The 26,025-nt window shown below is 53.4% G+C and overlaps 1 protein-coding gene across 2 annotated transcripts; it reads left to right on the top strand.

Moving 5' to 3' along the window:
- The first annotated feature begins 940 nt into the window (after positions 1-940).
- On the top strand, positions 941-25,684 carry KCNC4 (potassium voltage-gated channel subfamily C member 4). 2 transcript variants are annotated; one of them, XM_032203440.1, is made up of 5 exons: positions 941-1,037; positions 1,997-2,743; positions 9,305-10,241; positions 11,741-11,926; positions 17,516-17,797. In XM_032203440.1, exons 2-5 carry the CDS (start codon positions 2,093-2,095, stop codon positions 17,650-17,652), a joined length of 1,911 nt encoding a protein of 636 aa, XP_032059331.1. In that variant the 5' UTR covers positions 941-1,037; positions 1,997-2,092; the 3' UTR covers positions 17,653-17,797. The 2 variants fall into 2 exon arrangements, with proteins under 2 accessions (XP_032059331.1, XP_032059332.1); XM_032203441.1 differs by lacking the exon at positions 17,516-17,797 and adding an exon at positions 24,640-25,684 and having other exon boundaries at positions 942-1,037.
- The last annotated feature ends 341 nt before the right edge of the window (positions 25,685-26,025 follow it).

Raw genomic sequence — 26,025 nt, forward strand, 5'->3', positions numbered from 1 at the left:
GAAGCTGTCGAGTTGCAGCTACAGTTGGAGCAGGGCTTTCTTGGTGGTAAGATTTTAAGCGCGGCTCTGATGTCTCTGATGTCTCTCATGCCTTTTGGGTGGAGTGTCTGCCCCAGCACCCCTGGCAGGGGGGTGATCATGTCACAGAGGGGACAAATCCATGCAGGGGGGGGGGGGGTGGGAGGCTCAGGACCCCGTGGGGACCCTCTGCAGAGCCCAGGAAGGTGCAGATCGGTGCGGGAGTGGGGCAGCATTCCCCACTCGCTGTCCCCTCACTCTGCACTGAGGACTTCCTTACCCAGGTGCTGACCCATTGCTAAGTTGTATCCCCCTCCCTCCGTCCCCGTCCCCCCCGTCCCCCCCCCCAGTAACAAACCTGTGTTGGGCTCTGATCCCATTTATAACCCCAAAGCATACACCTGCAACCCCCTCCGCCTCCCTCCCCCCCAACACCAGCAGTGCCCGTGCTGGAGTAAACAGCGCTGACAGGATCGGGTCCCTGGGGTCTTTGCCTTGGTGACAAGCTTGTCCCTCTTCACGTCCTCCCCAGTCCCAGGAGGAGCTGAGCTTCACCATCCCCCGGGGGTGGAAGAGCCCCCAGCGAGGGGGCTTAGGGGAAGGGCCAGGGGCTGGGGTGGGGGATGCCCTGCGTCCTGCGCTGTGCCCAGTCCCAGCACCCATGGGCACAGCTCCGGGGAAGGGACGAATTTCATGCGGGAGCCGATGCAGGGCAGAGGGATGCTCGGGGAGGGGGTTGTGGGAGGGAAGGGCCGGGGCTGACTGGTGCTGCCGGGCTCCCCGTCAACCGCCGATCCGCACCTAGGGTCGGTCTCTGCTGACCTCTCGGTGAGCGAGGGATTGTGAGCCAGGGAGGGATGGGATCTGCTCGAGCCTCTGCCAAGAGCTGGCTCCAGATCCGCAGGCAGCTCTGGGCTGCATTTCCCCTCCGGCGCGAAGCAGAGCTGGGGTGTCCGGGGCTCCCTCCGCACTGACACAGAGCCCCCCGAGCCTCGCTGCGCACCGCGCCCCGCGGGGAGGTGAGCCGGAGGTTGGGGGGCTGCCGCGGGGGGTGGAGGGGGGAGTGGAAGGGATGGAGGGATGGACGGACGGACCGACGGACGGATGGGTGTGATGGTGGGGTGGATGGCTGGGAGGATGGAGGGAGGGATGCGGGGATGGAGGAGCGTGGCGGGGAGGGAGGGAAGGAAAGAGGGCAGCAGCGGGGGGTGCCGGCGGCAGCGGGGTGCCGTGGGGCCGGGCGCTGGGGCGGGGGGGTCCCCGGCCCCCCGGCGGGGCGGCGCCGGCTCCTGTAACCCCGCCGCTCTCTCCCAGCCCTATAAAAGCCCCGGGCGGCGGCGCTTCCCCGCCGAGCCCCGGAGCAGCCCTCGCCGCCTCCCCGGCCGAGCCGAGCCGGGCGGCAGCCTCCGGGGCGCAACAGGCCCCCCCGGGCCGGCCACGCGGGAGCAGCACCCCCCCCCCCTCCCCGCCGCCGCAGCCCCCTCTGAAGGGCAGGGCCCCGCTTGGAAGTGTGGGGGGGAGCATCCATTCTCCCCCCGCCGCCTCCACCGGGAATCGGGGAGGGGCCCCTGCCCCTCGGCCCGGGGGGACGGAGGGAGCGCGGAGCCGCCGGAGAGGGAGGGGAGGGCGGCGGGGCCCCCCCGCGGCTGGCACTGCAGGTACCGGGGGCTGCCCCCCCTCCGCCGGCCTTGGCGGTATCCTCCTTCCCGGCCTGGCCCCCCCGGCACTGCCCGCAGCTCCCCCCCCGCGCCCCTCCCTTCTCCACTTGTTGCTGCCCGGCGGGGCTGGGCTGCCTGCGGGCGGAGGGCGGTTTTATTCCGGGAGGGTGGTTTTGGAGGGGGTGGAGGTTGCAGCCTCCGCTGCCGGCCTCCGGCAGCCAGCGGTATCCGGCTCGGCTCCAGCCTGCTCCCCCTTGCCCGGCACTGGGGCTGGCGGAGGCCGGAGCGAAGGCTGAGCCCCCCCCTTTTCCCCTCCCCAGTCCCATCTCTGCTCCCCTCGCCCGCCTCCGCCGACCCCCAGCTCCTCGCCCCGAGGAAGAGTGCGCGAAGCGTGCGCCTCCCATCCACCGAAATCTATGATCAGCTCGGTGTGTGTCTCCTCCTACCGTGGACGCAAGTCGGGGAACAAACCACCTTCCAAAACATGCCTGAAGGAAGAGATGGGCAAAGGGGAAGACTCGGACAAGATCACCATCAATGTAGGGGGCACCCGGCATGAGACCTACAAAAGCACCCTGCGGACTTTGCCGGGCACTCGTCTGGCCTGGCTCGCTGACCCTGATGCCCAGAGCAACTTTGACTTTGATGGTAAAAGCAATGAATTCTTCTTTGACCGCCACCCTGGGATCTTCTCCTACGTGCTCAACTACTACCGCACTGGCAAGCTGCACTGCCCGGCTGACATCTGCGGGCCTCTCTTCGAGGAGGAGCTGACCTACTGGGGCATTGACGAGACCGATGTGGAGCCCTGCTGCTGGATGACCTACCGCCAACACCGCGATGCTGAAGAGGCCCTGGACATCTTCGAGAGTCCTGAGCCCGGTGGAGGGGCTGGTGGAGAGGAGCCTGAAGAGGAAGGGGGTAGGGAGATGGCCCTTCAACGCCTGGGCATGGAGGACAGGCTGCCAGGGGCAGCAGGGGCTGCCGGAGGGGGTGGCTGCTGTCGGAATTGGCAGCCCAGGATGTGGGCACTCTTTGAGGATCCCTATTCATCCAAGGCAGCAAGGGTAAGCTCCCAAAAAGTGCTGGCGGATGGGGATGGGGCCGTGCTGGTGATACCTTCATCTCCCCATCTCCGTGGGTGAGATGGACTCTCCACTGGGTGTCCCCTTACTGACATGGGGCATGTTGGCCATCTCCCATCTTATGGGAAGCCTCTTCTGTCATCTCCCTGTCCCCTCCCAACTCACTGCACATGGGCTGAGACTGGTGGCCACTTTCACACCCTTGGGTGCTGCCAGGCATCTCCTGGCCTGTCATGGAGGTGAGGGATTGTCTGTGAGAGCCTTTGGCAGGGCTGAGCCCTGATGGAGTTTTAGGATGATCTAGGACAGGCAGGACTGTCTAGTTTCCTCTTCCTTGTATGTGTACACACACCAAAAACAGTGTTTAATCACACAGGACAGGGCCTATGCCCTGGCACGTGTGTCAGCGAGTAGGGAAATACTAAAATTGGGTCCCATTGAAGCAAATGGGATCCTCACATTTGTTCCCAAGGAGCTCGTATCCCTCTTCAGGCCCAAAAGATGCCCTCTCCATCCCTGCCAACACCCTTGTCCCTGTACCCACGTCCACCACCATCACCACGTTGATGCAGCCCACATGCAACATATGGTCCCCATCAGCATATTGAGCACAGGCTCACAGCTGTGGTTCTCACACAGAAACACACATTCACACACCCCTCTCAGAATCACATAATCACAGAATGGTTTGGGTTGGAAGGGACCTTAAAGACAATCTAGTTCCATCCCCCCTGCCATGGGCAGGGACACTTCGCCCTAGACCAGGTTGCTCAAAGCCTCATCCAATGTGGCCTTCCAGGGATGGGGCATCCACAGCTTCTCAGGGCAACGTGTTCCAGTGCCTCACCAGCCTCATAGTAAAGGACTTCTTTCTATCCAATCTAAACCTTCCCTCTTTCAGTTTAAAGCTATTACCCCTTGTCCTATCCTTACATCCCCTGACAAAGAGTCACTCCCCAGCTTTTCCGTAGCCCTCTTTAAGTAGTGGAAGGCCACTGTAAGGTCTCCCTGGAGCCTTCCCTTCTCCAAGCTGAACAACCCCAACTCTCTCAGTCTGTCTTCATAACAAAAGTGCTCCAGGCTCTGATCATCCTCATGGGCCTCCTCTGGACTTGTTCTAATAGGTCCATGTCTTTCTTGTGCTGGGGACCCCAGAGCTGAACACAGGGCTCCAAGTGGGGTCTCACAAGAGCAGAGCAGAGGGGACAATCCTCTCCATCACCATGCTTGCCATGCTGCTTTTGGTGCAGCCCAGGGTACGGTTGGCTTTTTGGGCTGCAAGTGCCCATTGCTGGCTCATGTTCAGTTTTTCATCCACCAGTACCCCCAGGGCCTTCTCTTCAAGGATGTTCTCTTTCTACTCATGTGTATTTGTGCTGTATTTGTGCTTGGGATTGCCCTGACCCAGGTGCAGACCCTTGCGCTTGGCCTTGTTGAACCTCATGAGATTTTCCCAGGCCCACCTCTCAGTCCTGTCCAGGTCTCTCTGGATGGCATCCCTTCCCTCCAGTGTGTTCACCACACCATGCAGCTCGGTCTCCTCAGCAAACTTGCCAAGGGTGCACTCAATGCCACTGTCCATGTCACTGACAAAGATGCCAAACAGCGCCGGTCCCAGTACTGACTGCTGGGGAACACAATTCATCACTGGTCTCCACCTGGACATCAAGCTGTTGACTGCAACTCTTTGAGTGCAACCACCCAGCCAGTTCCTTACCCACTGAATGGTCCTGCCATCAAATCCGTATTTCTCAGCTTTAGAGACAATGATACTATGGGGGACAGTGTCAAGTGCTTTGCACAAGTCCAGGTAGGTGATGTCAGCTGCTCTTCTGCTATCCACCAATGCTGCAACCCCGTCATAGAATGCCACCAGATATGTGAGGCATGATCTGCCCTTAGTGAAGCCACGTTGGCCATCATCAGTCACCTCCTTACTTTCCATGGGCCTTTGCAGAGTTTCCAGGAGGATCTTCTCCATGACCTTGCCAGACACAGAGGTGAGACTGACTGCCTGTAGTTCTCTTAGTTCCCTGGGTCTCCTTTTTTTCCCTTTTTAAAAATGGCAGTGATATTCTCCCTCTTCCAGTCACTGGGAGCTTCATTGGACTGCTGTGACTTCTCAGATATTATGGACAGTGGTTTAGCAACTTCATCCACCAGTTCCCTCGGGACTTGCAGATGTATCTCATCAGGTCCCATGGACCTGTGCACCTTCAGGTTCCTCGGGTGCTCTTGCACCTGATCTTCCCCTACAGTGGGTGGTTCTTCACTCTCCCAGTCCCTGCCTTTGGATTCTGTGACTTGGGTGGTGTGAGTCTTCATCCACGCACATCTCTGGGGACTCAGTACAGCGTGTACGCACACTGTGAGCACATGCAGGTGCCAACACCCACCTCATGACCCCTTTGCAGATGCAGACAGTCCCTATCCATAGACACCAATGTGCCTGGGACGTGTTCCCCATAACCAGGAGCGTCTTTGGGCTCCCAGCCTAGCCACTATCTTGCATGGGTGTCTCCTTTCGCAGATACTCTTAGATCATCCCCAAAGTGCTGCCCACTGACCCTCAGACACCTGCCCACGCAGTTTCAGAGCCATCCATGCACATTCCCCCAGCTTTGAAATCTGCCATGCACGCACACATACATGCAGGCATTTGGGATCTAAATGAATTCTGGATGCCTTTAGAGGTGTAAAAAACCATCAATGGTAAGAAATCCTGCAGGCATTTCACACCCACCAGCAGCTCAAAGGGCAGGGGGTCGGTTTCTCAAGGAGGTGTTTTTGCAGCTAACGTAAGAACAACACATGCACACACACAAAAATGTTTGGGCAGCAAGAGCTTTACTCGTTTTAAAAGGGGTATCTGATCCTTTCTCCATCTTCAAGTGCTCGTTGCCTCTGAGAGATGTTCTGAGTGTTTAAATGCTTCAAATAGAACACAGAACAAAGCAATACAAGCAAACAAACAAACAAAAAACAATCAAGAAAAATAATTCAATTCAGATTTTTCATGTTATTTTTCATGCGCACTGAGGCTGCTGTCAGAAAGGCATTCACTAAACAGAAGCGGCGGGAGTGCGTCGGAGGCAGCAGGGAGGGCTGTGATGTGAGCTCTGACTGGGGAGATAATGGTGGGATGGAGTGGGACCAGGCTGCACCAGGAAGCTCCCTGCTTCCTTCTTTTTTGCCTCTCTTGGATAAGGGCTCAGCTTAGCACTGCTGTGGGGATGGCCACCTTCAAGTTGCTCCAGCAGTGATTCTCTCAGGTTCTCCTGGGTCATATTTTCCATGCTGAGATATCAGTGTGGTTTTGCAACAGCTTAGGAAAAATGCTTTGGCAGAAGCAGAAACTGAAGCACATGGAGGTGCACCTGACCCAATTGACAACAACCTGTCTAGTGCACCCAGTTATTGAGTGCAGTGGTGGACTATGGTGTCACTGGTTTGGTGTCACTGTGTGGCACAAGGATGCTCTGAGACCCATGAGCACCTCTGCAGGTGCAGCGTCCAATGAGCCACCCCATTTGGGAGTGGCTGAAGTGGGACTTTTTTCTGCTACCCCATTTCAGAGTTTCTCTGCTCTCTTTCAGAGGGGAAGCAGAGGGTCAGTGCTGACCATCAGCATTTGGCCTGGGGATGCACTGGACCCTCCCCAGGGCAGCTTTGGAGTAGTAGATTCTGTGGGTGCTCGTTCCTGGAGCAGCCGGTCTGGTGCATCTTGCCAAACCTTAGCATCAGCAGGAAGGAGAGCCGTCCCAGGTTGTGTGCATAAAAACCCTCCCTAGATCTTGTGACAGCAGTGACTAAGAGTCTCAGGGTTAATTTTCTCTGGTCCTTGCTCCTCCCCAACCCCAGAGCAGCCCCTCTGGCCCTGACTTGGTTGGCTTGTGTCTATTTCCATCTTCCCCTCTTTCCAGCATCTCTATCCCTGCACCTCCAGACCTGGCAACTGCATGAGCGTGTGGTTAGAAATTTTCCCCCCACATTTTGAACTGCTCTTCCTTGTAGTGCCATTGCCCATGGGTTCATTGCCTGCTTTATCTAATCCAGTCTCAGAGGTGCCAGTGAAAATATGGTGTCTGGTGTAGTTGCCATCCCAGCTCAGTGTAAAACTCTGTTGTTCTGCATTGGAAGCTACTCTGCTTCTGGTGTTTGGTCTGCTTCCAAGTTCAGCTCATGTGTAGCTCCTATTTTTTTTTTCCCTTTGCAGCTAAACCTGACCTCACGTCCATTGGAAATTCCAGGCCAACCTGTAGGGTCATGTTTTTTGGGAACAACCACCCCAAACTGTACAGACTATGTCGAACCACCATTCAGATCAGCAGCAGATTCTGGAGAACTTGTTTGGTGGGACTTCTAGTGCTGTATTGGTTACTGCTAGGTATAGACATGGATTTTATGTTATTTTAAAGACATTTTTTGGAGCAAGACAGAGGTTAGAGCTGATGTAAGATGTCTCAGGTCAGATCTTCAGCTGACGCAAAACTGGGGCAGCACTGTCAGCTTTGGAGGGGGAACAGTGGTTGGCACTGGCTGTGAACGTGACTCTGCTATTTTTAGAGAATGCTGTTGCACCTGGGGCTAAATCAGCTCTCACCTCCACAGTTCACACAGCAGGGCTGTTTCATTGCTTGAGTGTTTGCTCCTCTGGGGGAGTGGCAGCAGGGTCTTGCTATCTTCCTTGGTAATTTTGTTTTTCTTACTTTGCTTTGAGCCTAAGCTTTTAATCTTTATGTGTCCTTGAGATTACCCTTATGGGCAAACTCTGGAATATTACTCAGGACCCAGATGAAAATTAGATTATTTTGGCCTTGCCACCACCTGTGTAGACACTCTTGTCTGCTTAAAATGGCCTCAGTTTAAGATCACACTTTGGTTGGATTTGCTTCCCCAGTTGTGCAGGGTTGGGTGCAGCTGGCTGGCAAGAGAGGCCTCACAGCGTATGGTCCAGCATGCTTTGATCTGGGGGGTACAAAGCATCTCAGCCCATCCCTGGGCAGGTGTCCATCATGTGGTGGGGGAGAATCATCTTCCAGAGAGTTCTCCCTCAATTAGAGTCTGGCTTAAACTTCACACCTCACTTCTGGAGGAATGATTCTCCTACACTGGACCCACACAGGCTTACCCTTGGGGACACCCTGTGAGGATACTCTCACGTTACTGCCAGTGTCTGGGGCTGTTTTTTTCTCCAGCGTGACTCAGGCTATCTCCACTGCTTATTCACTCCAGCCGAGGACCTGGGTTGTCGTCTCCAGCAGGCTTGTGGCACGGCTGCCTGCTGAACGCAGCCGGACAGCTGGTCTGATGGCAAAATGAGCCGCGAAGCTCTGTGAGCAGCGGGTCAAATCCTGCCCAGTGTGTCCAGGCTGTGTTAGCAGCAAGGATCTGCTCCTGAGAAGCCAAAGCAACTGTGCTTTTGTGCTGGATGGAGGTAGAAGGAAGGTTTTTCTGCTCAAGTGGCTTTTTTCAGGGGCTCTTGCAAACAGATGCTCTGGGGAATGGACTCATCATGAGCTCATCCTGTTGGGGAGGAGAGGGCTGAGCAAGGATCGATAGGGGGGACGACAGTGTTTTCTGTGACACAGTTGCATGCTGCTGGCCCCTCCTAGCTCACACCTGAGGTGAAGTGGCATCATGACGTGGGGAGGAGACGAAGGTCTCTCATGTTAGAGAGGGGAAAGCAATGGGAGCCACCTGTGTGTCACTGGGTTTGAGCATAAGTGCAATGCTGGGCTGAGCTCTGCCAACTGCTCTCCATGTTCTGCCCCCCCACTTCCTGGGGCTGCTTGTGAGAAAAACACCTAGCACTGACTCACTACTCAGGGAGTATTGAGGGGGCAAAAGGACATACATCTCTGGTCCATGCCGAGACCACACATTAGGTTCATAGAATCTAAAGAACATCCTGGTTTGAAAAGGACCTACAAGGATATCTCAGCTGGGGGATTTTTGATGAGTGTGGGGGAAAGCTCTTTGAATTAGTCCTCTGAAAGTTGCCTTTCACGTGTGTTTCTTTTCATGTGCTCAAGTGGAGGCTTGCTCCAAACACAGGCTGCTGCAGGTCTCCTTTCATTCCCATACCTGTCATCTCCAACACATCTCCAGCCACAACTGGAGCCTAGTGCACCTTCCTGCGTCCATATCACAGCTCTTAGAGAAAGGTCCTGGACCGATGACCCCAGACTCTGAGGTTTGCTCACAACTGATGGGAGAGGTCCAGGGGATGCTCCCCATTCTCCATTCTTGGTCTTGAGGAAGCAGGGACTGAGTGGATGGCAAGCAGCACAGCTCCTGGGGTGTTTGGAGCCTCATTTTTGTCAGATGAGGCCTTCTCCCATCCCTGTTGATGCTGTTCACTTGCAAGGATTAGAAGAGATGTGCCAAACACAGGTGACAGGAGAAGTGTGCCTCAGCCTGTCCTGCAGTTACCATCATCATGGTACATAAAATTACTGCTCTCCCCCACCAGTTGACCCAAATCTTTCTACATATTCCCAGGAAGTTCAGCTAATGGCCCGTGTGATTTAACTTTTGCAGGTAGTTGCTTTTGCCTCTCTCTTCTTCATCCTGGTCTCCATCACAACCTTCTGCCTGGAGACACACGAGGCCTTCAACATCAATGTCAACGTGACGGAGACCCTCGTGGTTGGCAACACCACGACAATCCTGCTAACGCATAAAGTGGAGACGGAGCCCATCCTCACCTACATTGAAGGGGTCTGCGTCCTGTGGTTCACCCTCGAGTTTTTGGTTCGGATCATCTGCTGTCCAGATAAGCTTCTCTTCATCAAAAACCTGCTCAACATCATTGACTTTGTGGCCATATTGCCCTTCTATCTGGAGGTAGGTCTTAGTGGCCTGTCCTCCAAAGCTGCCCGGGATGTGCTGGGCTTCCTGCGGGTGGTCCGTTTCGTTCGGATCCTCCGGATCTTCAAGCTGACACGGCACTTTGTGGGCCTCCGGGTGCTGGGCCACACGCTCCGGGCTAGCACCAATGAATTCCTGCTCCTCATCATCTTCCTTGCCTTGGGGGTCTTGATTTTTGCCACCATGATCTACTATGCTGAGCGAATCGGAGCTAAGACATCCGACTCCAGTGGGAGTGACCCGACTCACTTTAAGAACATCCCCATTGGGTTCTGGTGGGCTGTGGTCACGATGACAACACTGGGCTACGGTGATATGTACCCCAAGACCTGGTCGGGCATGGTGGTGGGGGCTCTCTGTGCATTGGCTGGGGTGCTCACCATTGCAATGCCTGTGCCCGTCATTGTCAATAACTTTGGGATGTACTATTCCCTGGCCATGGCCAAGCAGAAGCTGCCAAAGAAGAAGAAAAAGCATATACCCCGTCCGGCCCCACTGGACTCCCCTACCTACTGCAAATCCGAGGAGAACTCCCCCCGCAACAGCACCCAGAGTGACACCTGCCCCTTGGCAGTAGAGGAAGGGGTGGCTGAGCGGAAACGGTCAGGTGAGACCCCAAAGGTTGGGCAGAGGGAGTGGGAGACCTCTGGGAGCCCCCAAGGCTATGTCTATGTTCCCCTGTGTCCCAGAGTCCCTGGAGATTTCCCCATTGCAGGATGTGGCTCCTGGCTCTTGGGGTGATGAGCTCGTGGTGCAGAATGGGCCAGGACACCTGGGTACTGGGGGCTGTGTTGGTGGACCAGGATGCTGAAGATCAGGACCCTCCACCTAAGGTGGGCATAGCCCCAGGGGAAGGGCCATATTCTGCTCTCCAGAAATGCACTAAGCCCCCTTGGTGTGATTCAGGGTGTCCCTACCTTGTTCAGCTTGACAGAGATTGGACCATTGGCTCAATTCCCATCCAAGTTTGGCAAAGTCCTTGGGATAGATTTATTTTTTTTTATTATTTTTTTTTACTTCCCACGACTGTAAATTAGGGCCAGCTTCACCAAAATGGATAAAATCATAGACATACCCTGGGGCCTAACCTCACCTTCTCATTCATCTTCTAGTAGATAATGGCATTCCTGCATGACAAGCCCAGTGCTGCTCAGGAAGGAGCAAAATCAGCCTCTGTGCATTTTTTCTTTGTTCTCATGTATGGAGATGAAGTCTGGGGCTTTTCCAGTCTTTTTTCTTTGGAGAGAGCTCAGAGCCCTGTTGTGGGCAACATTGCTTGGGCTGAGCTTGGGGGATCGAAGGAACCTCTCCATGGTGTCTCTGCTTGCTGTGGAGGCTGCTTTGCCCTTCTCACCTGTTTGCTGCCCCAGAGCAGCCAGCTTTGCAGCAAGTAAAGGGGAGGGACCATGAGAGGGCTGTGTCCTACACAGTGTTCACTAAGTCACCTACCTGGCCATCTGCCTAGCACTGGCCTTTCACCTGTGAGGACACAGGGAGATCCCAATGCCCTGTATGGGTGCTTTCCCTTATAAATGTCCTCTCCAAGTGCCTGTACAGTCCATCTGCCCCAAGAGACCCATCAATGAGGAGAAGCAGGAGGAGCTATTCTGCAGGAGCAGATCAACCCTATCCCTCTAACCCTACACTGATTCAGGAGCTTGAGACTGGTCCTCACCAGGTGCAGCATCTCAGCTAACAAACCACAGTCACATGACATAAATTAGCACTTCACCACCACCCAGAACAGCCCCAATCTCAACTGGTGTGAATTTAGAAAAGCTAATTCCCACCAACTGTGGGAATGGTTTTCAAAGACCAGGGACGTTTCTTCCCTGGCCAGCCCTGCTTGGCTTTGTGCAGGGTATATAACCCTCATCAGGAGCAAGAGATGCTATTTGCTGCTTGGGATTAAAATTCAGCATGGTCCTTCTTCCCTAGTTAGCACATCCAGTTGGGACATGCCTGAAGTTTTGGGAGCTGCTGTAGGCTTTCTGCAATCTGGTCTTCTGCATCCTTGCATGATCTAATCAACCCCCTCTGTCCACCCTGAGCGTGTCATCCCATGGGTTTATCAGCTGCTGATTATTGTCTGCCACCCTCTTGTAGACTCCAAGCAGAACGGTGAGGCCAATGTAGTGCTGTCGGATGAGGAGCAGCCGCTGTCACCATCTGATGAAGAGAAGCGGCCCATGCGGCGCTCTAGCACCCGGGATAAGAACAAGAAATCCTCCACGTGTTTCCTCCTGGCCACGGGTGACTTCTCCTGTGCAGCGGATGGAGGCATCCAGAAAGGTATGGCTGGTGCTGGAGGTGTGGGCTGGGGAGGGCCAAATGGAGGAGGGAAGTGGAAGTTTACTGCATCTGTCCAAGACTGTGGTTCATCTCCATTTGCCCAGCTGGCTGTTGCTCTCTGCTCCCTCCAAAGCCACTTGCCTTCCTGCCTTTTCATCTGCTTCATCCCTGTCCACTACATCTCTCTGTGCTAGCTCTATCCTTTTTGTTTTCTCTTCCCCCAAGTCCTCCTCCCTTGGCTGCCACCATCAGGGATCTGTGACCTCATGCTGGTCACACTGCCCTCCTTGGGGACAGTCCTGTCCCTTTGCTGCCCAGTGCTCTGGCTCTTCTTGTCTCTCTAACTCTGCTCCCTGGTCCTCACCCACCCATCTCAGGGTGGTGTTGAGAGGATACTTCTCCTGACATCATGGCTGAGGAAGGTCAAAAGATTTTCAGTAAGCAGAAGAGCCCACAGGCTTTTCTTTTTCTCTCCCTCTCTGATGTCTTTTGGTGGGTTTGAGCGTGGGGAACTGCGATGTGTCAACTGCTGCCTTGCCAAAAGCACCAGGTTGCCAGAAAGCCTGTCTCCTCCAGGTTTGGAAAGTGAGCTTTGTGAAGTGTTGAGGTTTTCTATAGGAAACTGTGGGGGAGACTAGTCAGGAAAACATAAAATTCTTCTACATGTGACAAAATGACCGCTATCTTCAGTTGTGAACCTTCACACTGCCCTCCAGCCTTTGGAGTCCCCCTCCCAGCACCCCAGCCCCTGGGAGGATGCACCCACTGCCCACCTTGAGCTGCAGAATCTGTCTGCACTCTCAGTTGCTAGGTTAATTCTTAGGACATAGCTCAGTTCTGCAGTTTTCTTGCTCATTTGTACATCCAAGGTGATGTGGGAAGATGTAGCTGCAGTCTGACCTACTTCTGCCTCCTTGGTACCAACTAATCCCAGTTACTCCCAGTAAGTAGTCCTAGCTACTGGGATCAGAGCAAGTGACCTGGGACCAGGCAGGAGAAAAGATGATGCCCTGTATTTCTGAGCTGTGCACTGAGGCCTCTTGGCTCGAGGTGTTGGTGCTTTAGAGACCCCCACAGGTTTGCTGCTTTAGTGTTGCTTGGGATGGTAAAGACTGGATGGGTTTAGGATGTAGGAAGGATATTGGTTTTGGGTCTGTGACCTCTAGTCTAGGTGCTTTGGTCCATCTCATGCCCCTGGCATCTCTTACGTGGGAGTCACCTGCTCTGAGGTGCAAGGCAGCCCAGCTTGACCCAGGCTTCCCTGGGCCAGGCTCTCTTGCAGTCCTGGAGTTGAGGGTAGGCATCTGGGGGCAATCACAGTTATTACGTGAGCAAATTGGCTGTGTTCTGTGAAATCAACAATTCCCTTTGGTGTTCCTGCTCAACCTTCTCCCTTAAAAAGAGGAGGGAGAAAAAAAAAGCCTTGTTCATCTTTGGGCAGAAGAGTATTATACAGATATTTGCTTGAAATACTTCTTGTGTTTCCTGGAAGTACCATTTTCTGTAAAGTAGTTCTTCTAATATTTGCTGATGAGCAGAGGTGAGGGGGCTCTAGTCCTGCCTTGGATCTGGGGAGGACACTGAGCTGGAATGGATAGGAGAGAAGAATGACAGCCCATGCTGATCTTCATCTTTACAAGATGCTCAAGTCAGGCAATTCTTCAGCTGAAGCATTTTATCTTTGTCCCCTGAAACCAAGGGAACTACAGGAGATCTAACTGCTGAGGATCCAGTGCTGCTCTTGCTGGGCTCCCAAATAAGATTACTGGGTTGTAGAAGGCCAGATTTTTATTTTATTTCTCCATGCGTGGTGGCATCTACAGATATTCAAAAAGGCACTGTAGTGATCTTTCTTGGGTCGTTCTGGTGTCCTTCCTGCAAACATCAGAGTGCTACATACGGTTAAGAACATGTACGTGGCTCACTCACCAGATCATTTCAGCAAGGTAGGGGATGAAAAGTGGCTCTGGTGTTTAGAGGAGCCCAAGCAATGTGTGAGACCTTTTGGGAAGAGAAAACCTCAATATCTACATCCTGTTTGTGCCACTGGGGATGGATAGATGGGACACTGCCCCGGGAGGTCCAACCTGATGTCTTCACCAGTGAAATGCTCTGGTGTCATCAGGGTTAAGGGTGGGCAGCAATGGTCTGAGTGGCAGAGCATCCTCCTGTGCTCCTGCCCAAAGGAGCTGGGCGCTGCATAGGCGCCTCTTCCCTCAGTCCTGATTTATCGCCTGCTGAGGCTGTTTGTTCTGCTACTGGGATGTTGGCAGCTCTACAAATTGAGATGAGTTTGGTTCTGAGCCTGATTTGCTGATGGCCATCTGTCAGATCCTGGGACAGGTACCGATGTCTGTACAAGCTGTGGAAATCAGGAGATGGGGTTGCTTCAGGAATATGCTGCAGATCTTGGCATCCGTCATAGTTTGAGCCTGATGCCAGTGGTTGGTTTCTCTGGGGCAGCTTGAAGAGAAGAGTTATCCCTGCCCACTACCCATTGGACATGGGCCCTGGAGAGGATTGGGCTGTACTGCAGCATGGCACCTGCACCATGGCATGTTCTCTTGTCCCTGTTGCTGCTCATAGTGGTGTCACCTTGCTCCCCTGCTGCTGGAGTCTGCTTCACACTGGCTTATCTCCCTCCAGCAGTCAGAGCCTGCTCAACAGTTCCTCCAAATGCATCCTGCTGGGACACAAAGACTGGCATGGGTCTGTCTTGGCATGTGAGCACCTGCCCTTTGCCTGCATGCAGGCATATGAAGGCAGGATGAGTCCAGCACACCCCTGGCCAGCAGTAAGCAAGATGGGTTAAGATGGTCTAGGAAAAGCAAGACAGTGATTGAAACCAGAGCGGACTTTCTAGAGAAGCTACAGGGAATGGGGTTAAATGTAGGGAAGGGGATGTACCCTTCTGGTCAGTCAGGTCTTCCAGCACCTCTCTTCAACAGCACCCAGCATTGTAAAGCCGCAGTTCTTTAGCTTGGCTGCCTGAGCCCAGTGCATCATGCAGCTGATTTTACTCTGTTGTTTGCTATTAGTGCAGAGTTGTGACCAGCATGTGGATGGCACAGTGTGGGATCAAGTGCAGGAATGCTCATGTGAGCATCTGCCAGCAATGCTTAGCTGGGAAGGAGCAGGGACAAACCCACGTTTGCATGGGGACATGTGTGCAAGTATGCGCAACCAGCAGGCGAGCGCCAGGCTGCCGTTATAAACACATACACGTTTTTGGGCAATGCCACACGCTTTCATTGCCCCATCTCCATCTGCTGCCAGCTCAAAGCATGTGCGGGTGTGCACGTGTGCTCATGCTCCGCAAATGTTTGCAAAATGGGGAGCACAGCACTGCCAGCCCCTGGGACACAGGCTGCCCTGCCACTGTTTGTGAGATGCCTCCATGCAGCTCCTTGGCAACAAACCTGTTTTTAAAGCAATCCTGGTGACCTCCATTAGCACCTACTCAAGTTGCTGGGATACCAGCTCTGCTAATGAACTGCACCGGTAGCAATTAGAAGAATATGGCCCTTGGGCACTTTGCAGCTTGACTTCTTAGTGGCAACTGGCCTGGAGCTTGGTGGAAAGCCATGACAGCCTTCAGGGCTGAGGAACATCATCCTGAGCTTGTTCTCAGGTGCTTGTGCATGGCTCTGGGTGTGCCAGGGAGGCCCTGGAGTGATCAGGCATCTTTATGAGGTGTGGCCCCAAACTGTGATGCTTAAGACTTAATCAAAACTGGCAGCATGATTTGCCCTGTAAGCCCTCTCTGCCTCTGTTGTTTGGGCGATAGGTCCATCACCTATCCCGAGCTTTTGGTGACTGGCTGCAGCCAGGTATGATCCCAGGGGCATTTCTCAGCATAGAAAGCAGGCAGAGAAATGCATGAGCAGCTCAGAGAGCCTTACCACTTCTGGGAAAAGGGCAAGGTTTGCTGAAGGATGAGCCCAGTGCCGTGGTTAGGGGGGTGTTTTGAGGCAAGCGGGCTCTGCATTGCCTGCTTGTTGTAGGTGGGACACATCCCTTGCTTGTCATGAGGCTCTCCCCAGCCCAGGGCCATGCTCGCTTTCCCCCCTGGTGTGCTGCGTGGATTCAGACCAGTGGCTTCATGCCAAAACATAAATAAGGAAATTGCTCTTCTGTTTGGAGACTGCTCCTGCTCCCATTGCAGGAACTACAAAAGCTTTGCAGGAGTCAGCAACAGGTTTAGGCAGGTGGCTCTTGGTCCCCTGCCCCTTCCCTGCTGCTGGGGGACTTTCAGATGTGAAAGCCCCCCCGGTGTTCTGTAGCCTTTCAGTACTGTGCTCGTGCCAGCACCCTCCTCAGGGGTGCTTGCAGGGAGAAAGCCGCAGCGTCTCTGTTGTGTGCAGCCAGCCCTGAGCCAAGCCCAGAACACCCGTCATGGGTGCCTCTGCACCAATGCAGAACCCAGGGACTTGCTGTCAACCCCCTGAGAGATGGGGGAATGGTTTGGGAGCTTGGAACTGCTGAAGGGGTCATCCGTTGCTTTGTTTTTCTGCTGTCAGGGTGCTGTCCCCCACTGCTCCTGCCTGGAGAGCACAGCAGCAAGCGCTGTGGGGCGGTTTGGCTCCTGATGACCACGAGCATCCTCAGCTTTCCTCGCTTTGGCAGCAGAGCTGGCCCTGTGAGATGCAGCAGTCCAGAGAACAGATCTTTGGGCTCACATGGAACATCTTTAAACAGGACTTCTGTTTGGATCTAAAAATCCATTTTTCAGTGCAAATACTTATTTTCTTTCCCAAAGAAAAGTGACTTTTGACCTGGAAGAACATTTGTTCTGGCTGTTGCTTTTCATTATAAGCTTGAGCAATTTCTGGCTTTTTGGGGGAGTGTGAAGGGTTTCCATGCTTAAAGAAATAGAAATACTTGCTCTTCAGTGCAATTTCTCATGGAAAATCTCAAGCATTTCTACCTGCTTCTCTGCATACAGAAAGGTCTCAGCAGCAGCTTGCTGCTGCAGTGGGCTTAAAAACCAGAGCCGGGGCAATAACTCCTTCCAAATCTCACATTTGTTTGAATTTTGCTGTTTCCTTGTTTGCTTCAGCCCACAAAATCCCCAGACTCATGCCTCATTCAGAGAGATCTGGAAAACAAAGCTTGACCTCCCCCCGGACCAATGTTGGGATTACTTGTTGCCCTAACATCAGTGCTGGTGGATGTTTGGCCACTGGTCCAGGAGCACGGACCCTTCCTGACCTAGCTCTTGGGTAGTTCCTGCCTTGAAAACTGGGGTGGCCATGGGGTGGGGGTGGGAGGAAAGGGGCCAGGGGAGGCAGGGCCCCTCGGGCTGGGTTTCTGGCAGGGAAGCCCTGAGCTGACTGGGGTGCATACTCCTCTCCAGTCCTGGATCTGGCCAGCCCCCCTCGACTGTATAGGGATCCAAGGGGAGTGGAGTGGAGCTCTGAAACCTGTTAGGATCTGCAGAGACTGGCTGTGCTCAAAGGACCAACAGTGCCCTTTTTGGATTTTTTAGGGGGTTGAAGTCAGGTGAGGGGCTGGGTGATGCCTCCCCTGGCGCTCTGTGCTCCTCCCTCCCCACCTCTAACCTCACCTCTGTCCATTTTCTTCACAAAGGCTATGGAAAATCCCGGAGCCTAAGCAGCATAGATGGTGTGGCAGGATCCACGGTGGGGTTGGCTCCCCTTGCGTCGCGCTACAGCTCTCCCTGTCCTCTGCGGCGCCCTTGCTCTCCTGTCCCCTCCATCCTCTAAACGCCACCTGGATCCTGCTTTGTTGTGTCAGCCACGTGCTCCCTGTGTTGCTCTGTCCCCTCCCCACCCCGTGACGCCATGTCCCCGGCAGTGCCCGTGCCCAGAGGAGATCCGAGCTGGGACGTCCCCATCGCTGAGAAGTGGGCTCTGACCTCCAGCCGAGCGCCGCAGCTGTGCTCCCCCTGCCCCTTTGCAGGATGTGTCATGTCTCCATTGACCTCGTCGTCTCGTGTCCATGTGTTTGGGACAGTTTCCAGGGGGGTCGGAGGGCTGCTCAGTGGTTCTATTTCCCTGGAAACTTTATTCATGCTAAATAAATTGGGCTAAGGGCATGCAATCCTCTTCGGTGTCAAGCCCTCCTTCCCGTGGGCTGTTTGTGCTGGGCAAAGGAGGCTGAAAATGCAAGAAGGACATGTTGACTCATAAAATTATATATCATTGTGGTGGAAAATGGCTGAGTTGATATCATTTTAGGTTTTCTTTTAAATCAGCCTTGAATTTCTGGAGGCAACAGATGAATAAATCTCTATTCCCTGCCCAGCAGCAGTTCCCATCTTGTTTTGTGCTTTTCTCTGCCTAAATCACACTCTCTGCTTCCCTGCTTGTGTCTGCTTCTTTGTCTGACCTTGGGGATGGTCCCAGGCCAGTACTGAGTAGTTCTGCAGTCCTAAATACCAGCCTGAGGTCCTATGGAGGTGGGAGGTTGCAGGGCCCTGGGATGGGTATGGGGAGCATGTGGAGGCTGGGATAAAGGATCAGTAAAATATGTCGATGAATGTTCTATAAAGAGCTGGGAGATGATGGGGAGGCAAATGTGTGTCCGTTGGAGCAACTGGAAAAGCTGCTGCTGTTGAGCAGTGGGGAAGTGGAAGAGTTGAGACAAAATGGGGCCCGAATGGATGGGGGAGTTGTCTTCTGAGATTGGTCCAGGGTGGTGGGGCAGAGCAATCCCACGTCTGATGGGATGGGAGCTGGATGTGACCCGGGTCCTCCCCCATCCTGGGAGGGTGATGTCTAAGTGCTGAACTCCTTGTTGTGCACTGCTGTTTTTTTGCTCATGTAAATCAATTTTTAGGATTTTGAATGATCTCGGATGTCCTCCTGATCTAGAACAAAACCTGCAGTCCCCTGAATTTTGGCTTGTTTCTTGCTTGGCTGCTCCAGCTCTGCCTCCTCAGAGGTGGCTGGGTCCTGGGTGACTGGAAATAGAGCAGTTCAGTGCTGGCAGCCCTGGCCCCAACCCTCATCCCAGCACACTCATCCTTTTTCCTTACTCTGAGCAAGTCCAGCTTGGGGTAACTGGAACCTGAGGGCTTTCAGCCAGAGGATGGGGACCAAAGTTTAGCCTTGACTATGTTTAAAAACAAACAAACAAAAAACCACAAAAGTTTACATGGATCAAGTTTGTTTCCTTTATCACAGCCAAGGCAGTGCTCATCGGATGATGCAGAGTGAAGATCCCCATGGTGCAAGGCTGCTTCCTGAAGTATTTTGGCAGATGCTGCGGCCAGGATGTTTCTGCTCCTTCCTGGGCTCCCTGTGCCTTAATTTCCATCTGTGTAGAGAAGGGACTAACAATGAGAGCATCCTGCAGTAACTCTTGTTGCCACCACAGTGTAAGAGATGCTACACAAGGAGAAAGTTTAAATGCTTCACCCTGTTTCACAGAATCACAGAATTGAAGGGGTTGGAAGGGACCTCAAAAGATCATTGGGTCCAACCCCCTTGCCAGAGCAGGCTGCCCAGGTAGGCATCCTAGACAGGCCTTAAACGTCTCCAGAGAAGGAGACTCCACAACCTCCCTGGGCAGCCTGTCCCAGTGCTCCATCACCCTCACTGTGAAGAAATTCTTTTGCATGTTGGTGTGGGACTTCCTGTGCTCTATCTTGTGACCGTTACTCCTTGTCCTGTCCCCACAAACCACTGAAAAGAGGTGGGCCAAATCCCTCTGTCTCCCACGCCTCAGGTATTTATACACACTGATGAGATCCCCTCTCAGTCTTCTCCAGGCTGAACAGACCCAGGTCTCTCAGCCTTTCCTCATAGGGAAGATGCTCCAGGCCCCGTATCATCTTTGTGGTCCTCTGCTGGACTCTTCCCAGGAGATTCCTGTCTTTCTTGTACTGGGGAGCCCAGAACTGGACACAGTACTCCAGGTGAGGCCTGACCAGGGCAGAATAGAGGGGGAGAATCACCTCCCTTGAGCTTTGTTATTTTCCTTTCCATCAAGTTGGATGAGCTGACAGGAGGAGCCAGTCAATGTGTCCCCCGTCATTTGGGAAGAAAGCAGACCCCTGTGAAGCTGACAAGAAAACCTCACCTTTTATTTTGTTTTCCTTCTTCCTTCCTGCCTTCTTCTGCCCCAGCCTCATCAGCAGATTAGGGAGATTCAAAGGAGGGAAGAAGAAAAGAGGGGGAAAAGCTCAGTGCTGAGCCGCTCCCTGGGAGACTGAAGGCAGGACCAGGCAGCAAACAGACCTGGTGCTGGAGTTTAAGGGTGAATGCTATCCCCTGCTGTCCACCCCAGGGTGTCCCATAGGGTTCCTGCTGTGGTGAGCTACCTCTCACTGGCAGTACATGGGCTCGTCGTATATGGTTTATGTAGCTGTGCTCATTGAATTCCTATAATTAAAGTGCATTCATGCACCCAACAATTCAGGTAACTCCACACGTTTGTGAGTCATGCAAAAGGCACGTAAGATGCTGCATCCACCCCTTGGAGTGGGCTCCTGTACTTGGAGCAGGAGGAGCTGAAATTTCCTGAGTCTGTGTGAGACAGAAGGTGACCCTCCATGCCTTCCCTGGTCTCTGAATCATAAATGATAAATGGGTAAGTCCAAGGTCACATGCTGACTTTGGAGATGAGCCAGGCCCCAGAAACCAGCCCTGCATCATGCAGAAAAGCTTTGGGTTTGGAGGCACTTGCAAGCAGGACATTAACCCCACACCAGGTACAGCCACAGGTCCAGTGTGGAAAACCCTCAGTGGACCATGAGATTTCTCCCTGGTTTCATATTAGAGCTGACATGGAGCTGTGCTTCATAATTTTTAGATTTGGCATTATGCAACTCAGTGGAAAGCATGACTAATGTGCAAAAGCTCCTCTAAAACAACAGAGCCCCGAATGGGAGACAGAGGCATTTCTGTGGGAGGCACCAAACTGTTGAAAAACCCACTGCATCTTCTCTCTCTTCCCCCCCGCCTTCCTCTGAATAAGTGATTTGGAGGATGCAGGAGGGGGAAAAAGATGTTATTTTTAGGAGGGGTTTCAGAGGGCTTGGGGGGTAAGTTAGCAGGGGTTAATCCCTCTGATAACGTAAGAGAAGCTGTAGCAGCTCAGGAGAGCAGACTGCTAAACCTCTCTGTAGCTCAGAGTCTTATCTCAAACAGTGGCCAAAATTGGCTGCCTGGAGAATAGGATAAGAATAGAGCAAGCGAATACGATACTTCCCCCGAATATCCTCCCAGCCACTTATCTATGTTTAGGGATCTGGAGAAGAGTGCACGTTCCAGCTAAGGCAAAACGCACTGGGAGAAAGCAAGGTTGTTTGATTTATTCTTGACGAACTGAATAAATCAATAGGAGTACAGCTGCCTCTGCCCAAGTCCTAAAACAGCATTTAAAAAATAAACCAGTGTGCAGTGATTGAGCTTGCTGCTGCCCTCGTGGCCCAGAAGGCAGAGCTTTGGCGTGTTTTGAGGATGTGGCTGGTGCTGCGGATGCAATGTTTGCTCCCATTAGAACTGCTGTCCCCATCCCAGCAGGACGCTGTGCTTGAGCACAAGCACCCAGTTTGGTGTGAAGCACTGCAAGCCCCTGCCATGGGCACCACATGCACAGGGCTCTCACCTGTAGGGCACGGCACCAGGGAAAGCTTTTGTGCCCCATGCTCCTCTCCCCATTGCAGGTACAGGTGATGCTCAGTACTGAGCATGGGATCAGAGATGCCTCTTCCTCCCTGCATAGCTCCTGGCTGTTGTTTGGAGTCTTTGCATCCATCTGTCCTGTATCCATGTGTATGTCTGTCTGCTGAGACCAGCAAAACAGCTGTGCTAGGGGCAAAAGCAGCTCATTCTTTGGAACCAGGGAGCTTTGGGGCAATTCACCCTCCCCTTCCCCCCCCTTCCTTCCCCTCCCATCATTCAAGACTTGCCTCCTGCTCCTCTCTTTTGCCTGAGGTCCCACATCACTGTCCTGTGCTGCACAGAGGCTGTGGTGAAAGCCCGGGTTGCGTGCAAAGTATTAATTGTTATTGTTGCAACAACTGCTCTGTTTCTCGGGAGATGCCTGAAAGAGCTGAGAAAATAGAAAGGCCTGTCTGTCAGCTGGGCAGGAGGTTAAGAAGTCAAGAGAGTAATTGCTCTACCCAGAAGCAGCCTGTTTCTGACTTCCCCAGCACTGCCAGGAAAAATCCTCAGTGCTTATTTGATGACAATAAAATTAAAAAAAAAAAAAAGCAACCCTATTCCTTGCCCATGCTGACGAGGAATGCAGAGAGCAGAGGCAGATGCAAAATAAGATGTAGTTGAGCTTAAAAATAGGATCCTCCAAGCTCCCAGTCTGTTACTTTGTTACCTCCGCTCAGGCAATTGATTCTTGTTAGAAGAACAGTGGTGGCTTCTGGTCCCTGCCAGCAGGCGATGGCCACAGTCCTGCCCCCGTGGGGAGGCTCAGATCAGTGCCAGGCTCACCTGAGAACTTGGGTGCTTCTTCAGGCAGTGGCAGTGCTCAGTGATGACCCCACAGGGACGTTCTTGGGGCTGTCCTGATTGCGTGGATGATATCTGAGGTGGCTTTCCAAAAGAACAGCCCTGTTAGGCAGCAGCTCCCTGCCCCTTATAGCAGGGTGGCTGCAGGCTTTTGCTCCGTCTTCATGAAAGCCCTGGCTGGTGGAGATGGGCACTGCATTGCAGGAGGGGCAGATGTTCACTGGGAGGCGTTTCATGGCAGCTTCATGGGGACCAGGGTCCTCTGCCCACTCTACAAATCCCCCCCCCGCCACCCCACTGCAGTGGCAAAAAGAAGAGGGACCTGCAAAATGGTGCAGGTTGGAGGCAAGAGCCTTCAAAGGCACTTGGGGGCCCAAGTGGAGCTGTCCCAGTGCTGCCCGTTGCACTGGTGGCCACACTAGCTCCTCTGTGGGATCAGGCAGTGCCCAGCCTGGCAGCACCCAGTACTGCGGCAGTGCTTTGGCTTTTAGAGATCTCTTGTTCAGCACCACTTTGGCCTTTTGTATTCAAATGGAGCTTACAATGGGAAGGATGAAAAAACAAACCAAAACAAAACAATAAAAGGAAACCCACCATCAGACCAAACAGTTTTAGTGTAGGACCTACCCAAATGCTGCACTGGAGCAGCCGGAGGCTGGCAGCCGGTGGAGGCAGTGCTTGGGGCTGTTTGGGGAGATGCTTGTAGGGGGAAAGCCTCTGTCCCTGGAAATTTCTGAGGGGTGGCCTTGGCAGCACCACCAGCAAACCTGGGGGATTTTGGGGCTAGGCTGTGCTGGGTCTGAGCTGCAGAGGGGCTGGTTCATGGTTGGCTGTGAGGGTGAAGGACTGGAAACCTGCTGGTGGTGTGTAATCGAGCTGAGAATGATGAGCCAAGATAGGAGGGTGGATTTCTCATGGTGGCTTTGTCTGGGGATGGCGTTTAAACAAAATTCTCTGCTGTTGTTATTTATTTTTAGTCGTGCTAATTTCTCTGAGGCTGGGAAGCTGCTTTCCAAGGCAGGTCCCTGGGGGATGTGGGCAGCAGGTCTCAAGCTAGCACATAAAATGGCTTTGAGCAGGGAGGAGGAGATGGGAGTTAAAAGCCGAGTCGTGTCCCTGGTAAATCAATAGACCTGACGGGGAATGTTTCTGGCCAACCACGAGACCTGCAGTGAGCTTTTAGCTGCTTGCAGGAGTGATTGAACCAGGAGCAGCAATATATTTCAGCAGCTGCTTTGTGCACAGTCAGTGCTGTCTTTTCCCAGGGTGTATCAGAATCTACCCCAAATTGTTTGATGGAGATGAATCTGGGTCCCCCAAACTGGTTCATCATTTGGGGACAAACTACCGAGGAATTTAGGGACTGCAATCCTAGGGGTTTAGCTGGGAAGTGGCTGTTTGGGGGCTTGCAAAGACTGTGTGTGGGGAGTGAATGTCCAGGCTCTGCAGTGGGTAGGGAGAGCCCATCACACAGCTGTGATGCTTGACAGAGGATAAGACATTTCTTTTGGGGAAACCAAGCTGATTTTGGAGCTGTGGGGGGGAAGCCAGGGTGAAACCAGCCATTGGAGCTCAGCATTGGGTTTTGCAGCAAAACTACTGGCTGGAAAGTGCAGTTATGTGGCTTATCGGGTGGATCAGGAGCTGTCTCCCTGTCTGACAGCCCCTCGCTTGGAAACCTGGCACATTGGTAGAGGCATTGTTGTGACTCAGAGTTCCAATCAATGTTAATTAATTTAATGATAACAAATGAGAAAGAGAGGGAGGGAGAGAGAGAGCGAGCGAGCGAGAGAGGAGAAAAAACACTGTGAGATATTAATGCAGTAGGCTTGGCTTTAGGACATCTGGCTTGGGGTAGGTTTGGAAACTTTTGGTCACAAGCAGTGTTCTTGCAGTGAAAAGACTTCTTTCCTCTGTTCTTTGTTTTTACTTTCAAAGTTGCCCCAACTTCAGTTCTGGTTTCTCTGGTTTCTGCCAAGAAAGAAAACTAAGGAGAATCCAAGGAGACATGGGAAATGTCTCCACCTTGCGGGGGGGTGTCTCTGGGTCTATTCAGAGGCATTTTTAGCAATTTTGCCTACTTGACTGATAGAATAGCAGCACTTTCTCCCTCCAGAGAAGATTGTTTCACTTTGCAGTTCCTCTGTTTTCTGTGCCCTACAAAGTTTTGGTCCCCATAAAGCTTGGTCTCTCTCTCCCTTGCTTTCTCTTTCTCCACAAATAGCTGATGAAAGCAATCTCTAATGGTGTGTTTCATACCTCTGTCTTTAATTGCAGACACCTGCCAAGACGTCCTCTCTTCCAGTTACCCCCAGGGTGAGGTGGTCACCTTCTCCTGAGCCCCGGCTGGATGTGGGCAGCACCCCGGCGAAGGATGTGTGCCCTGAGGGATGCTCTCCCTGAGGGATGCTCTACCCAAGGCAGAGGGATGTGCACCCCAAAGGATGCTTTCCCTGAGACAGTGGGATGTGAACCCCAAGGGGTGTGTTCCCTGAGGCTAAGGGATGTTTTCCCAAAGGGATGCTCTCCCTGAGGCCAAGGGATGCTAAGTGATGCATCCCACTAGGGATGCTCTGCCCAAGACCAAGGTATGGTCTGCCCAAGGGAGATGCTGTCACCAGTGCCAAGGGATGCTCTGCTCAAGGCTCAGGGGTATGTTCCCCCAGGGGTGCTCTCCCTGAGGCCAAAGGCTGCTCTCTCCAATGAGCTTTGCCTGCCCAGTGCAGCAACCCGAAGCTCTGGCTGCCCCCTCAGTGTCTGGCAGCCGGGTTCCCTGCCAGAGAGGGGCAGCAGGGCCAGGAGGGGAGGTCGGGGGACTGGGGGTTGCCCCATTCCCCTGCCTGCTACCAGCCCTCTGCACACATTGACCCCTCCTCTCGCCCATGCTTTCGGATGCATCCCCTGGCTGCTGCTGTCCTGCTCGAGAGACCCAGCCGGAGCCCAGCCTCCACCACAGAGCCTCGTCAGCTGCTCGCCCCTCACTCCCACCCGTGGCTCCATCCATGCTCTGACCATCTCTGTCGTCAAACTAGGGACTCTCCATGATTCTGGGTGCCACAAGCGGGTTGCTGCACCATCGCCCCCCTGGTGGTTGTGCCCCAAGCAGATGGGGACAGATGGGGTTGGCTGGGGCATGGGGACAGGGACAGGAAGCAACAGCAGTGCCAGATGCGGGTGCCATGGTGGGGTGAGCCCGGCTGGCCTGGAAGGGTCAGTGTCTTTCTAATGCTGTTACATATCTCTGTGATCAAGGCAATACTACTCCCATTTCCTTTGTCCTGTACGCATGCCTCTACCTGTCCAGCCGTACTAGAGTTCTAATAAAGACATCCACGAGCTGAGTCAGCTCCCGTACCCTCTTGCCTTGGTGTTTCCTCTCCATGCACTGTGAAGCCCCAAGACCATGTGTCCCTGGCAGTGAGGATCGCAATTCCGGCAGCTGTGTTGCCTGCATGTTGTGGCTCCTTGCTTTCTTGCACAGCTTGGATCAGAGCCCTCTTGGAAAGCCCACGGCAGATTGATTTCAACATCCATGCAATCTTCATTTGTTGAAGAAAAGGCACCACAGAGCTGACAAATGCATTGGCTCTGCTTGCTCTGATTAGCAAAGATGAAATAATTAACATTATGGCCATACTGGTGCCATCCTTAGGTTTCAGAGTG

The sequence above is a fragment of the Aythya fuligula genome, chromosome 25 (genome assembly GCF_009819795.1).
Source record: "Aythya fuligula isolate bAytFul2 chromosome 25, bAytFul2.pri, whole genome shotgun sequence".
Lineage (NCBI taxonomy): Eukaryota > Metazoa > Chordata > Aves > Anseriformes > Anatidae > Aythya > Aythya fuligula.

Excerpts from the sequence above, each read along its gene's own strand:
- KCNC4 (XM_032203440.1), top strand. The coding sequence starts at position 2,093 with ATGATCAGCTCGGTGTGTGTCTCCTCCTACCGTGGACGCAAGTCGGGG. Across the intron at positions 10,242-11,740 it reads GGCTGAGCGGAAACGGTCAG|ACTCCAAGCAGAACGGTGAG; the intron begins GTGAGACCCCAA and ends ACCCTCTTGTAG. Across the intron at positions 11,927-17,515 it reads GGATGGAGGCATCCAGAAAG|GCTATGGAAAATCCCGGAGC; the intron begins GTATGGCTGGTG and ends TTCTTCACAAAG.